The sequence below is a fragment of the Tachypleus tridentatus genome, chromosome 11 (genome assembly GCF_004210375.1).
Source record: "Tachypleus tridentatus isolate NWPU-2018 chromosome 11, ASM421037v1, whole genome shotgun sequence".
Lineage (NCBI taxonomy): Eukaryota > Metazoa > Arthropoda > Merostomata > Xiphosura > Limulidae > Tachypleus > Tachypleus tridentatus.
In genome coordinates, this window is record NC_134835.1 from 16,453,611 (window position 1) to 16,469,915 (window position 16,305).

The 16,305-nt window shown below is 36.0% G+C and overlaps 1 protein-coding gene across 1 annotated transcript in view; it reads left to right on the forward strand.

Annotated features, from left to right (window-relative positions):
- LOC143231699 (uncharacterized) overlaps window positions 1-16,055 on the forward strand; it is a 38,914-nt gene extending 22,859 nt beyond the window's left edge. Inside the window, exons 6-7 of the mRNA XM_076466292.1 lie at window positions 12,240-12,365; window positions 14,941-16,055. Of these exons, the coding sequence (XP_076322407.1) occupies window positions 12,240-12,365; window positions 14,941-15,662 (848 nt within the window). The 3' untranslated portion in view covers window positions 15,663-16,055. The remainder of the gene's footprint in view (window positions 1-12,239; window positions 12,366-14,940) is intronic.
- Window positions 16,056-16,305: the final 250 nt, after the last annotated feature.

Below are 16,305 nucleotides of genomic sequence, written 5' to 3' on the forward strand. Positions count from 1 at the left end.
AAGGACAAGTGCAAATGGTCCTGAAGTAGCTTTGCGCGAAACTCAAACCAAGTTATAAACTATTTAATGTAAGACGTTAAAGCTGTCAAACTGAGCAAGGAAGAACAAACTTACCTATTGCGTCTTTGTCCCTAGGTGGCAGCACTATATTTTTTACTTTTACTGTGAACACTAGAAAGATATTTGCTTCATAGTATGGTTTGGTTTTGTTGAAAAATGATATTATTCTTTTCGCGATAAATTTAGATTGTTTTATGTACTTCTAAACACTTCAGTATGAACACTTTTGAGACACTTTTGAAAGGTGGTTTTATTCTTGAGGATCTTGTTCAGCAAGACTGTTTTCTCTGGACTTCTTGGATCAGTCAAGTGGAAGAAGGGAGCTTTTTGGAACGGATGGTTTATATTTAAATAAGATAGGACCTGACTACTGCTATTAATTAATTCAGTTGTATTGATAATTTTAAACTAGAACCAGACAGTGATGAGAGCCCGGAAAAACTAAATACAAAATAAAAGCAGAGTTTGAACTTTTGGAAGTTTAGGTATCGTAGTTTTTCAATAAAAGATGTTATTTTGGTTTTGGAATTTCGCGTAAAAGTACACGAAGACTCTCCGTTAGCTGTTTCTAATTTGACAGTGATAGCCAGCTAGTCAACACCACTCATGAGCAACTCCTGGGCTACTCTTTTACCAACGAATAGTGAAATTGGTCGTTTCATTATAACTTTTTCACGACTAAAAGGACAAGCGTGTTTGACAAAGTGATCCAAACCCGCAACTCGCAGATTGCGAATCGAGTACTCCAACCATCAAGCCATGCTATACCAATATAATTGTGAGGAATTTAATATTGTTCTCTTAATTGCTCTAAATTATAGCATTCATTAATTATGTTATCTGGTTTATTTACAGTATTATTTTTATTTCTCGCAAACGTTTCGTTTCTGTTCAGATTAGTAAGTGAGGCTATGAGGTTCTTGGAGTAACGTACAACATCCGTTAGTCCGATCTAACCATCTCTTACTTGATAGTTGTTGCTATACCTTTAACTTATAACAACCTTGCAGAAAGGATTTTGTTTTTAGTTGAGCAGTTTCTTCATCACTTTCTGAAAAAAATAAAATAAAAATAATAAGAGTGAACATTACTCAAACTGTTGAGTTACCAGATTTCAATCAATAACGTGTTTCTAAAACAAACTGCCTCCTAAAACATGAAGCAATCAAACATTGCCTTTTCTTATCCGTTTTACCAAGGACTGATGACAAGTGTTCGTTATATATAAATACTGGTTAATGAAGGAACGTTATTATACCAGCACCACTTCCTATCTTTTAAATGTTTCCTATAGAAAATAATTCTTATCCGTTTTACCAAGGACTGATGACAAGTGTTCGTTATATATAAATACTGGTTAATGAAGGAACGTTATTATACCAGCACCACTTCCTATCTTTTAAATGTTTTCTATAGAAAATAATGCAAAACTTAACCCTTGCTACACTTTAATATAATGTTTCGGAGAGGTAAATGATATGTTTATAATAATACAAAAATTAGCTACACAGGTAGACTTTAATAACTAAGTTTTCTCTTTAAAACACATATATATATTATAACTTTATGAAAGCGCGGGATTCATATAAAAAGTTACAAATATTAGATAACCAGCTTTCTGCTTCCCAGTTATAACGAAGTATGTTTGTGGTTTTATTATAACAATGCCACATCAAACTATCTGCTGTGTTCGCCGAGAGGAATCGAAACCCTGATGTTTAGCGTTGTAAATCCGTAAATTTATCGCTGTACCAGCGGAGGACAATAGTGAACCAACGTGTTTACTTTTTTAATGATCTGTCCAGTTGTTAAGAAATGAAACAATAAGGGTGAAAATATGTAACATTAATTTTTATATTTCTTTGTTAACGGTTTTTCTACCAGTTTAAAATATACAATTGTATATATTAGCGAAGAATGTTTGCCAATTAATAATTTGGTCATCACCATAATGGGAATGCTCTAACGCCCTGTATATGTGACGTGTAGTCGTTTACAATGTCATCGTATTAGCTAACATAAAAGTATTTAGACTTTTCAGCAAGATAGCCTAAATTCACCTTAACTTACCAAACTATCGTTAACTTACCAAACGATTTTCCAAACTAGGGTTTTTATTCGTTGTTTCCTGCCCATAAATAAGACAGCATTATTTAAATAGTCGAAAGCAGTTGCTATTTTAACACAAAACAGCTATTTTAAGTTTTCAAATACAGCTATGATGGAGACTGAATGATACAAATTATTTTATAAATAGCAGTTTTGTTTAATAAAGTGATGACATGGTTTACGATGAAACTTTGCAAAACTATTACTGCCGAAATGTTTAATCATTATAGTTGAGTTCATGAGTTTCTATTCCTATATAAACAGAATGTCCTTCGTTCGTGAGACATATTAGAAAAAATGATATGCCATTAAAGTTTAAAATCGTTACATTTCGCTTATCTTGTAGATTCTATAAATCTTTAATTGTTTTTATTTTTATTGTCACTTAATAGTGATGGTCTAAAATAGATTCTTCAAACTGTCCTGATCGTCAGTTATACAGTTATAGTTCTATATAAATGTGTTCATTAGCTACACATTCATGTACTCTGGTCTTCACTTGTCAATGATCTAACTTGTCAATTATCTTCAAACTGTCCTGATCGTCAGTTATACAGTTATAGTTCTATATAAATGTGTTCATTAGCTACACATTCATGTACTCTGGTCTTCACTTGTCAATGATCTAACTTGTCAATTATCTTCAAACTGTCCTGATCGTCAGTTATACAGTTATAGTTCTATATAAATGTGATCATTAGCTACACATTCATGTACTCTGGTCTTCACTTGTCAATGATCTAACTTGTCAATTATCTTCAAACTGTCCTGATCGTCAGTTATACAGTTATAGTTCTATATAAATGTGTTCATTAGCTACACATTCACGTACTCTGGTCTTCACTTGTCAATGATCTAACTTGTCAATTATCTTCAAACTGTCCTGATCGTCAGTTATACAGTTATAGTTCTATATAAATGTGATCATTAGCTACACATTCATGTACTCTGGTCTTCACTTGTCAATGATCTAACTTGTCAATTATCTTCAAACTGTCCTGATCGTCTGTTATACAGTTATAGTTCTATATAAATGTGTTCATTAGCTACACATTCATGTACTCTGGTCTTCACTTGTCAATGATCTAACTTGTCAATTATTTTCAAACTGTCCTGATCGTCAGTTATACAGTTATAGTTCTATATAAATGTGTTCATTAGCTACACATTCATGTACTCTGGTCTTCACTTGTCAATGATCTAACTTGTCAATTATCTTCAAACTGTCCTGATCGTCAGTTATACAGTTATAGTTCTATATAAATGTGTTCATTAGCTACACATTCATGTACTCTGCTCTTCACTTGTCAATGATCTAACTTGTCAATTATCTTCAAACTGTCCTGATCGTCAGTTATACAGTTATAGTTCTATATAAATGTGTTCATTAGCTACACATTCATGTACTCTGGTCTTCACTTCTCAATGATCTAACTTGTCAATTATCTTCAAACTGTCCTGATCGTCAGTTATACAGTTATAGTTCTATATAAATGTGTTCATTAGCTACACATTCATGTACTCTGGTCTTCACTTCTCAATGATCTAACTTGTCAATTATCTTCAAACTGTCCTGATCGTCAGTTATACAGTTATAGTTCTATATAAATGTGTTCATTAGCTACACATTCATGTACTCTGGTCTTCACTTGTCAATGATCTAACTTGTCAATTATCTTCAAACTGTAATGATCGTCAGTTATACAGTTATAGTTCTATATAAATGTGTTCATTAGCTACACATTCATGTACTCTGGTCTTCACTTGTCAATGATCTAACTTGTCAATTATCTTCAAACTGTCCTGATCGTCAGTTATACAGTTATAGTTCCATATAAATGTGATCATTAGCTACACATTCATGTACTCTGGTCTTCACTTGTCAATGATCTAACTTGTCAATTATCTTCAAACTGTCCTGATCGTCAGTTATACAGTTATAGTTCCATATAAATGTGATCATTAGCTACACATTCATGTACTCTGGTCTTCTCTTGTCAATTATCTTCAAACTGTCCTGATCGTCAGTTATACAGTTATAGTTCTCTATAAATGTGTTCATTAGCTACACATTCATGTACTCTGGTCTTCACTTGTCAATGATCTTTGATAAGTTTTCCATTTCTACTTCAAAAATTTACATTAAAGCATTTCTGGAGCTTTACAATGTACTTAGATGTGGTGCCTCCAAACACCTTCCTTTCATCCGAAGGCGCGTTGTAATGCAACGGTCAGTCCCACTATTCGTTGGCAAAAAAGTAGCCCAAGGGTTGGCAGCGGGTAATGATAACTAGCTGTCTTCCTTCGAATCTTTTACTGTTATATTATGGGCATTTTGCGCAGATAAACCTTGTTTAGCTTGGCGCGAAATTCAAAACGAACTAAGTCTCCATACTCCGGTTTCAAGTGGCACAGTATAACTTAAATTCTTGGTGTGTTTTTTCCAATCACTTATAGCCAATGCCTTATAACTGCGGTTTCAAATGACATAATAGAAATTAAATCTTTCTTTAATCTTTGCGCAACTGAAACTACGTCCTTGCTGTGTATTTTTAAGATACTTGCTGTGTATTTTCAAGGTACTTAGGGGCTGTATTTTCGAACTCATATTTCAAGTGACAAAAGCAGAGAAGAATGGTTACAACATGGAAAATGTAGCTAAAACAAATCTTTCGTGGGATCTCCTTGTTGCTTTAAATATTTGATAACAACTGTAACAAGCAGGATGACTTGTATTTAATACAATGACTGGAAGTTGTTTTGCAAGTAATTTTGTAAGATTCTCTTTAGTTGTTTTCCATGAAATTCGTTAAGACTTGAATATCTCTTCCTAAGAAAGTTTGTGAAAAACTAGAAAATAAATCATTGTAGAAATGTTCCAGTTCTGTTTCAGTATTCACTGACTTCCAAAATCTTTCTAACAAATCAGGGTGCTTAATTTCGCTATCGTAAGTTTTGTAGAAATGTTCCAGTTCTGTTTCAGTATTCACTAACTTCCAAAATCTTTCTAACAAATCAGGGTGCTTAATTTCGCTATCGTAAGTTTTGTAGAAATGTTCCAGTTCTGTTTCAGTATTCACTGACTTCCAAAATCTTTCTAACAAATCAGGGTGCTTAATTTCGCTATCGTAAGTTTTGTAGAAATGTTCCAGTTCTGTTTCAGTATTCACTGACTTCCAAAATCTTTCTAACAAATCAGGGTGCTTAATTTCGCTATCGTAAGTTTTGTAGAAATGTTCCAGTTCTGTTTCAGTATTCACTGACTTCCAAAATCTTTCTAACAAATCAGGGTGCTTAATTTTGCTATCGTAAGTTTTGTAGAAATGTTCCAGTTCTGTTTCAGTATTCACTGACTTCCAAAATCTTTCTAACAAATCAGGGTGCTTAATTTCGCTATCGTAAGTTTTGTAGAAATGTTTCAGTTCTGTTTCAGTATTCACTGACTTCCAAAATCTTTCTAACAAATCAGGGTGCTTAATTTCGCTATCGTAAGTTTTGTAGAAATGTTCCAGTTCTGTTTCAGTATTCACTGACTTCCAAAATCTTTCTAACAAATCAGGGTGCTTAATCTCGCTATCGTAAGTTTTGTAGAAATGTTCCAGTTCTGTTTCAGTATTCACTGACAAAATCTTTCTAACAAATCAGGGTGCTTAATCTCGCTATCGTAAGTTTTGTAGAAATGTTCCAGTTCTGTTTCAGTATTCACTGACTTCCAAAATCTTTCTAACAAATCAGGGTGCTTAATCTCGCTATTGTAAGTTTCTTTTCTAACCAGTCAAGGTATGTAATCTCGTTATTGCAAGTGGTCTTTCTAACCAATCAGAGGATGTAAGCTCATCATTATAAATCAACTGGTAGATAAATTATGTTTGTAAAATTAAAAGAATGCACTAGTTGGAATGTTTCTAATGCCTTTTGAACACACCTTAACTTTTCAATTCATATAAAACTAATATAAAATTTCCATAAAAGAAGCACAACAATAATAACAAATAATGAAAACTTGTGGGTTAAACAAGTCTGTTTAGGAAACAAATATACAAATCTATAGCCTGTCGAGAGGTGGACCTTTCTTCACCAGTGATGAATAAAAGTATATCTTTCGAAAGTGTTTTAGCTTAAGATACCTTAGAAATAAATAATATATCCGACGAAAGTTAACAAATTCAACAGTTCCCTTTGGTGAGTCCGTATTAGTGTGTGACACAACATTTTTTTAAAGTAACATAAGAATCGTTTCGATACAGTTTGTTGCTAAGCACAAAATTAAACTTCTATGATAGACTATCCGTGCTGTGTCCACAAAGATTATCGAAACTCGGTTTTTAGCGTTAGAAGCGTACATACTACCACTTAGCAACTAGTAGAGGGGGCTCTACACTACAGACGTGTTCCTAACTGATCCAGGACAACTGATATCACTTCTTTTAAAAATGGAAACAGTACTAACATTAGTAATTCTCCAGTTCTTAGATATCTGATCACTGTCTACTGTGTGCCCACTGCCCCTTGACTGACCAAACAAAAAGTCTCTGATCTTTAAACCCCTTTAAAAACCGGATAAACCCATGCCGGGCACGTGTGTTTTTTTTTGTATGTTTAATATTTGTACTTATTATTCAGGTATCCATACATTCATGATTAAAGACCATTTCTATAGAAATCTCAGGATCAGAGACCTTTTGAATTTTCTTTTTTTTATCATGTATCCGAATTTTATTTTTCCTAAATCTGTAAATCTTTCAGCTTGTGGGATTCACCTCTGATTTTTCCTAGTTAATACCTGGTAGACATGTGGGATTCACCTCTGATTTTTCCTAGTTAATACCTGGTAGACATGTGGGATTCACCTCTGATTTTTCCTAGTTAATACCTGGTAGACATGTGGGATTCATCTCTGATTTTTCCTAGTTAATACCTGGTAGACATGTGGGATTCATCTCTGATTTTTTTCCTACTTAATACCTTGTAGATATGTGGGATTCACCTCTGATTTTTCCTAGTTAATACCTGGTAGACATGTGGGATTCATCTCTGATTTTTCTTAGTTAATACCTGGTAGACATGTGGGATTCATCTCTGATTTTTCCTAGTTAATACCTGGTAGACATGTGGGATTCATACCTGATTTTTCCTAGTTAATACCTGGTAGACATGTGGGATTCATATCTGATTTTTCCTAGTTAATACCTGGTAGACATGTGGGATTCATATCTGATTTTTTTTCCTAGTTAATACCTGGTAGACATGTGGGATTCATCTCTGAATTTTTTTCCTACTTAATACCTTGTAGATATGTGGGATTCACCTCTGATTTTTCCTAGTTAATACCTGGTAGACATGTGGGATTCATCTCTGATTTTTCCTAGTTAATACCTGGTAGACATGTGGGATTCATCTCTGATTTTTCCTAGTTAATACCTGGTAGACATGTGGGATTCATCTCTGATTTTTCCTAGTTAATACCTGGTAGACATGTGGGATTCATCTCTGATTATCTCCTTCACGCTTTTAGTGAAAGAATTCGTTTTGATCTTTCTCTTATTCGTTTCTTATTGTTAGGAATAAACACAGCTTGGGATAAAAACATATTTTTATTTCGTTTTGAAGTATTTCCCAAATCACATCTTATCTCACTGTCCCAATTCACTAATGATAAAGACTGTCTCCTACAGTCAAAAGGGAATTTCTAACAATTCTGTTTCTCAAGCAAACCATCAAACCTATTAACACGACTTCTACAAATTGTCCTCGACTTGAACTCTTCCAAACACGTTGTCAAATGTCCCCCATGAATATATTACTGACAGTTTAGTAAAAAAGCCATCACTTCGTTTCTAATCCCACTCATTGTTTCTGAAATAAAAACGTTCCTTAGTTACTGCATCAGTATTTTTATCAGTGGTAAATCTGACCTCATTACATAACTTTTCATTAACTTCTTATATTTTATATGGTCTATAGAAATTGTCAATAAAAAGCTTTCCAGCCCTAAAATCCTTGATTGTAACCCATAAAGATTCAAACTTTGAGTTATAAAGGTCTGTGATGATAACCTTAGAAGTCCGTGACTGCACGCGCGCTACACTGAAGGAATCAGCGTGTCATTGCTCGTGTCAGATTGAACTTGGTAAACCGTTGAACCTCCTTTGTGCTAAATACTAGCTGGTCAAATGTTTAAGACCATACCAAAAAGAAGTCCTAAACAGGGTAGGAAATGCCCAACAAGAGGTCTCAGTAGTGAGTTCCACGGCCGTCATCGCGAATAACTGCAAACATTCGCTTTAGCATGGTCGATATAAGCGTTCACAGAAGGCTGGCTGGAATGTTATTCCAAGTGGTGAAGATGGCTTCACGAAGGTCATGCACTGTTTGGAATTGACGTCCATTTCTATAGACTTCCCTTGCCATCCACCCCCAAACATTTTCAATGGGGTTCAGTTCGAACGAACACGCTGGATGGTCCTAAAGAATCACGTTATTTGCTATGAAAGAGTGTTTTGTCCTGTGGGCATTGCGGATTGCAGCGTTGTCCTTCTGAAAGATCCAGTCATTTCTACACAACCGAGAGCCTTCAGTCAATAAGGATGCTCTCTCCAACATGCCAATGTATCCAGCTGCTGTTTGACGCCCCTGTATAATCTGAAGCTCCATTGTTCCATGGAAGGAGAAAGCACCCCAGTTCATGATGGAACCTCCTCCACTGTGTCGTGTAGAAAATGTCTCCGGTGGGATATCCTTATTGTGTCAGTAACGTTGGAAGCCATCTGGACTATCCAGGTTAAATTGTTTCTCATCAGAGAACAAGACCTTCTTCGACTTTTCTAAATCCCATGTTTGGTGCTTCTCAGCAAAGTTTAACCGAGCTGTTTCGTGGTGTAAAAAAAGGTGTGATCTTTAAAGACGTTTGCTGTTTTTAAAGCCTTTCTCTCTTAGATGCCATCTTATTGTTCTTGAGCTGCATTCTGCATCCGTAAGGGCCTTAATCTGGTTCGACGATCGGCTAGTGTCTTGCCGAACAACCCGTCGAATCCTCCTACTCAATGCCGGCGAAATTTTCTTGAGCCGACCACTTGAAATTCTCGTTCCGTATCCCTCAGGGTCTTTTAATAAATTTACAACAGCAGTTTTACTACACCCAATCTCACCAGTGATGACACGTTGAGAGAGACCTTGCTTTTGCAGCTCGACAATTCTGCCACGTTCAAACTCTGTCAACTTTTTAGCCTTTGCCATGTTTTTACCCAATGTAACACAGGAGATGTCAGTGGGAAATGTTGACAACGCTAATGCTTGAACACAAATGACTAAATTTCGTTACGTGTTTACCGATTAACGCTTCGTTTCAGTATGGTCTTAAACTTTTGACCAGCTAGAATTTAGGCTAATTTCACAGTGTTCACATTTTCCCTATGAAATGCTAAAAATGTTTTATATTTTTATTTTTCCCTTTTCTTATTTTCATCTTTCGAGACTCTACTCAGATAAGTGGTTTAGTTTAACGACACAAAATGCATATTTTTTTTTACGTTCGTTGCCCTCAAGATGTTGACCAGCATAGTACATAGTTATAAATAAGGTGAATATATGTTTATGATTATATATATTTCTTTTCAGATCTGGGCACAGGACAGGTAAAACATTTGGCGCCTGTCCCCTGAAAGTGGGTTTTCTCGGAGCACTTCTGTTCTCTCCCCCACACATCCAATTCTTGAAAGTGGGTTTTCTCGGAGCACTCCTGTTCTCTCCCCCCACATCCAAATTTCAGGAGTTGGATCTTTAGATCCTAGCCAAGGAAATATCCTTTTGAGTCCATGTTTCGTTTTGATTCGTCTGCTATTTGGATTACGGGCCCCGGTCTGGCCTACAACTCTTGTCTCTCTCTCCTTTCTCACCCGTCATTTCCATACTGCCCCACCTCCCTTCATCACCTTAAACAAGTCAGATCAAAGTACAGATAAACTCCCACGTAAGAGTAAATAATCTTCCATGAGAGGGTACGAACCACAACGTTCCTGATCACCCCTGTTGGGGAGAGAAACCTTCAGATTTTTCTCTCTCTAAACTAAACCCCTGCCAAGTTTGTTTCGTATAATTGTTTTTACGTTTTCAATACTGTTTTCGATACTCGGGGTAGGCAAAGCACAAATAGTCCTTTGCATAGCTTTGTGTTCAGTACCCAACAGCAACAAGAAATAATGTCAGGCCTGGCATGGCCAGGTGGTTAGGACGCTCGACTTATAATCTGAGTGTCGCGGTTTCGAATACCCGAAACTTTCAGTCCAACTATTTGTTGATAAAGGAGTATTATAATGTGATGGTCAATCCCACTATTTGTTGGTAAAAGAGTAGCCCAAGAGTTGGCGGTGAGTTGTTATGACTATTTGCTTTCCCTCTAGTATTACACTGATAATTTAGAGACGACTCGCGCAGACAGTTCTCATGTAACTATGCGAGAAATTGACAAACATTATTAGACACCTTGTAACTTGGAATCTTAAAATAATGTCTTGAGCCCTAACTTTGAAAACTGTCTCACAGGTCCATTTAACCAACATATTGCTCTGACCGTACCTTTGATACTTTTCCATTTAAAAATTGGATCCTCTAAAATAATTCATCGCTACATTTAGTCAGAGGGAACACTTATATTTCTGTTCATAAATCTCTGAAGGGAGGTGTTTCCGGTTTACATGAACTACACTAGAAAGCTCCTTCTTACCAGAGAGCCAAGGGTCAACACGCTCCGTAATGGTTTTTACTTTCAATAAAATCGTTACAGTTGTAACATTAATGTACTGTTACTCAGTTATTGCGCGCTGTGCACTTGTGACAAGTGTCGAATGTGATACTAAGTAGAATATTTCATTGCTTGCTCTGCTCAGAGTAATGAGTTTTTCTATGATGGCGAAACACAAAAATAATTCATATATATTTCAGTCGTTTAGAATTACAACTCTATAAAATTCGTTTTAATAGTTTTTGCATAATTATAAACTAATGTATACCCAATTAGTATAAAGTATTTCAGTTTTGGAACTGATTTAATACCAAAGTCGTAGAAATGACTTAACAAGTTTTCATTTACAAATTCTGTACACGAGATTTGCGAAACCTCTGAGGTCATTTTAACGAATGTTCTAATTATCGAGGTAATAAAATTTTCACAATTTTTTAAACATTTTTGTTCTCTTTACTTAAAACAATTAGGAACAGTTGTTACTGTAAATATTACTATGAATTTTTTATATTCAGAATTTCTAGACCAAACTGGAAAATAACTTGGATTATGAGTTAAGATTATTGTTTTAAAGTGACCAAAATAAAACTAATAAGGGCTTAACGGTCTTTAGTATATAGGTCATTTAACCCTTACGTTACCAACCTGTAAATGCTGATGAAGTCCACTTGTTACACAATATTGAAGAATTTTCATATATTTATGTCTCGGCATGGCCAGGTGGTCAAGGCGCCTGACCTGCAATCTGAGAGCCACAGGTTTGAATCCCCTTATGACCAGCCGTGGGAGCGTTATTATGAGACGGTGAATCCAACTATTTGTTGGTAAAAAAGTAGCCCAAGAGTTGGTGGTGGTTCATAATGACTAGCTGCTTTCCCCCTAGTTTTACGCCGCTAAATTAGAGATGGCTAGGCAGATAGCTCTCGTGCAGTTTTGTGCGAAATCCAAACTAAACCTATTATATATTTATTACCTGTTAGAAATTTAATCCAAAGAACTGATCGAAACATTTGGAAGAAACCATAAGATACGTAGAAAACCTCAGTATAATTAATGTAATTAGTTACAATATTGAGGGAGTTTCTGTTTAGTTTGTTTTTCAATCGTATGTACTTCGAATCATGCAACTGACAAAATCCACAGAGAGTTTCGGACCTACATACTTCAGAAAATAGTTTAAAATACTCATGGGTTCCATCGATAATCCTCGGATTAAGGTAGTGTATATGGAATATAAAACACTAGTCAATGTGCCACATAAGTTTACTTTGAGTTAGAAAGCTTGAAGGAATAAAGTGTTATTGATGGTTTAAATTTTATATCTTTTTAGAACAATGTGACGAATCCGAAGAGTTTGACTGTGGAGATGGAACGTGTGTGGATAAATCTCTCAAGTGTAATGGACACTTTAACTGTAAATACCGATATGACGAGGAGGATACCATATGTTCTGTTGGTATGTTAGCAGTAATTTCTCTAAAGGTATCAGGCCCTTGCATGGTCTGGTGGTTACGGTATTCAACTCGTAATCTGAGAATTTCTGGCTTTAATTATCTTCACTAAGCATACTCGTACTTTCAGCCGTGAGGGCGTTATAATATAACAGTCAATCTAACTATTCGTAGGCAAAAGAGTAGTTCATGAGTTAGCCGGGTCGGTGTAGACTGGCTAGCTGCCTTTCCTCTAGTCTATCACTGCTAAATTAAAGACGACAATCAAATATCCCCTGTGTAGTTTCGCGCGAAATTTAAAACCAAACTAAAATTATCAGTCAGTAAATTTGTGAAAGCAGTTGTTACTAATAACAAACAAACAAATTGTTATCATTTCTACCTGTCGCTGTACATGTCAGTTATAGAATATTTTCTCTAGTACTTCGAGATACAAGAGCTTAGCTTTTTTGTTGTGTTATATTAAAATATATTTACTGCACATTAATCAATTTATACTGCTAGAACACCCAAACGACGGTACATATTTATAACAGTCCAGCTAGAAGAGGGTACAACTCTTTTATAAAGTAATATAAATCATTTTCAGTTGAATTTTATGAAAAGTAAGCATCTTTGCTAATCAGTCATGTGACCTAAAATGCACGTCACTCGACTTATACTCCATGTATAATTGCCTCACACGAACTCATTTCATTTGGAGTAAATCACAGAATTCAAAGAATTTTCAGTTGTTCATAAATCATGGCTACGCTTGAGACTTTGGATATTTTTCTCATGTGGTGGTCATCGGCCAAGTGAAAATCAGCTAGTCTCAGAAGGCTGTTGAACACTCACCAAACCATGAAAGTGTCATTAACAAAACATTGAATTGCTTCCACCTAAAGGACAAGGTTGTTTGTGACACCTGGAATAGTCAAACCATCATGTACGACACCCACACACAGTCTTCTGCTATCTATCGACTCAGGTTTGCTGCAACTAATATTAAATGAGATATTCACATTGCCGTTGTACTAATGAGATATTCACATTGCCGTTGTACTAATAGTTAGAAACTACCGCCACAAAGTCAGTCTGTTTTAGTAACATTTATTATTTGTTCTACTCATGTCAATGAATAAAACAACTTGTCTCACGGACTAAGAATTTGTAAAACAATATTATTGTTGTATGCAACGGCTATTTTTACAGATGACGGACAAGTTGTGTGCAACTGTTATTTTTACAGATGACGGACAAGTTGTGTGCAACTGTTATTTTTTACAGATGATGGACAAGTTGTGTGCAACTGTTATTTTTACAGATGACGGACAAGTTGTGTGAAACTGTTATTTTTACAGATGACGGACAAGTTGTGTGCAACTGTTATTTTTACAGATGACGGACAAGTTGTGTGCAACTGTTATTTTACAGATGACGGACAAGTTGTGTGCAACTGTTATTTTTACAGATGACGGACAAGCTGTGTGAAACTGTTATTTTTACAGATGACGGACAAGTTGTGTGAAACTGTTATTTTTACAGATGACGGACAAGTTGTGTGCAACTGTTATTTTTACAGATGACGGACAAGTTGTGTGCAACTGTTATTTTTACAGATGACGGACAAGCTGTGTGAAACTGTTATTTTTACAGATGACGGACAAGTTGTGTGCAACTGTTATTTTTACAGATGATGGACAAGTTGTGTGCAACTGTATAGCCAAATAATAGGCTTCTATTCACTTTGATAAAGCCTAAAACCAAATATATTCCACTTTCCTACAGGAAAGAGAGGCATTTGTCATGATGGAAGATTGGTGTAAGGGAGAAAAACCAGGAGTGAATGTACGAACCTCGACATCCTGTCGTGTGTCATTGTTCTTGTCATACATGATAAGTACCATATTCTATACGATCCCCTATGCTACCACTAGCCCCTTCAGCCTGATTAGTGCTGGGTCTTATCCTCTTGGGGCTAAACTGATGAATATCTTCCTTGGAGAAGAGATCGACAAGGTCGAAATGCCTACACGCTATCTTAGCCTCAGGCCCTTCAAACACGTGTGGAATGTTCGTGGGTGACGGATTACGTTCCTTCAGACATTAGAAGTGCCATGAAAAAAAAGATCTTTATAGCAAAATAGCTGAGAAGATAATGAAACTTTACAACATTCTGAGTTTAAACATATAACATTGGTGTCACAGGTGTCACACTGCTTTAATCAGTTGTAAACATGTAACATTGGTGTCACACCGCCTTCGTCAGCTTTAAACACGTAACATAGCTGTCACACTGTTTTAATCAGCTTTAAACACATAACATTAGTGTTGCACTGCCTTAATCAGCTCTAAACATGTAACATTAAAGTCATGGTGCCTCAATAAATCTTTAGAATGTAACATTAGTATCACACTGTCTCTATCAACTACTGTATTTACTAAGTAATAAACTATAAAAGTAAACCAGTCGTTAAAGTTGAAAATGTATAGTTATCGTTGTGGCCAAGTATTTTATTTTGAAAAACATAATATACAAAACAGATTAGATTTTCCTTCGATTGTGTAACGTGGTGTGTTTTTTTCTGATTTTGTTAGGATCTACAGCTAGCGTAGTGATGTCTTCAGAACACATGATCGTCGTCTTGGTGGTATTTTTCGCTCTTGTGTTTGGTATGTGCTTGTCAATCTCAATTTCTTGCTATAATAAAATTAAAGAAAGAAACCAGCGGGAACGAGAGTACAGACTGCGTCGCTCCAAGGAAGCTTCAATGGAGATGGAGTTAGACCACAAAATTGGTAGTTTGGATAAAAACGAAGGTATAATAATCCATACGAAGATGAGATCTCAAAAGAATGATAAAAAGGAAGTACAAGAAGAAGAACAAGAAGACGGATGTCACGTGCCAGAGCTCGATTCTTCCGTGTTTGATAAGTACCCTAATGGTGGTTGTTCAGTGAACAGAGCAGAGGACCACAGCCCAAGATCTCCGCCCACTAGACCAGTAGCAATTACGATTTTACCTGATGGTAGTCAACACCATCCATTCTGTAGTTACCACAGAGGTAGTGAAAGTCCTGATCTACCTCCACCTCCCCCAACCCCACTACCCCCTCACCTACGCAGGAACAGAGAAGGAACCTTGGACGATCTTGTGATTGTCCACAATCAATGTCCAAAGCACAACAATCTTCACGCACAGCGAGGCCATGTCTGTGAAGTTCCTTCTTTTCCACAGGAGATGCGAACAGAAGCAATAGTTGAGATGTATCCGGACAGTCCTGGGGGTCGTCGCCAGAAGTATGACCACAATACATGAAAGTTTAGTCGCAGTAGCCAAACCTCGCGACTAATATACGTAAATAAAAAGTGTAGGTACAATGGCACAAAAGACAACACCAATTAAATTAAAGTCTCACTTTGTATGCCGGCATTCAAATATTAAAATACTTCAGCCATTTTGATCATTCTAGCTTATCAAGAAAAGTCAAAGCGCCACGTAGTGAGTGATGTTAGAACTATTCCTTCCCCGTGTGTGGAAAAAGTTAAAATCGAGTAGCATCTAACTATAATAAATAACAGATCATTTCTAATTCTCCTTAGGTTCTCTTCCTATACAATAAAGAGATGAATAGTGGTAAAATTAACCTACTGGTGTTGCTCAACTAGGCATGACAACTTTGACCTTTGCATGTGACCGATGTCAGTGGTGGAACGTTATTTCCGAAGGGGTCTAGATTACAAAAGTGTCAGGTCTAACACTATTGTTTTATGACATGTACGTTTGTATAAAGTGTTAAATACAGTATTATTTCATCTGTAAGCGTGACAACTTGAAACAAACATTGTTTGTCCGGAGTAAAAACGAATGATATGTAACCGTTTCTGTACATGAATTTTTGAATGCCTTTAAAATATCGTGTTCAGTGACTTGTCTCTAGTTTCTAAAGACTTTGTTCTAT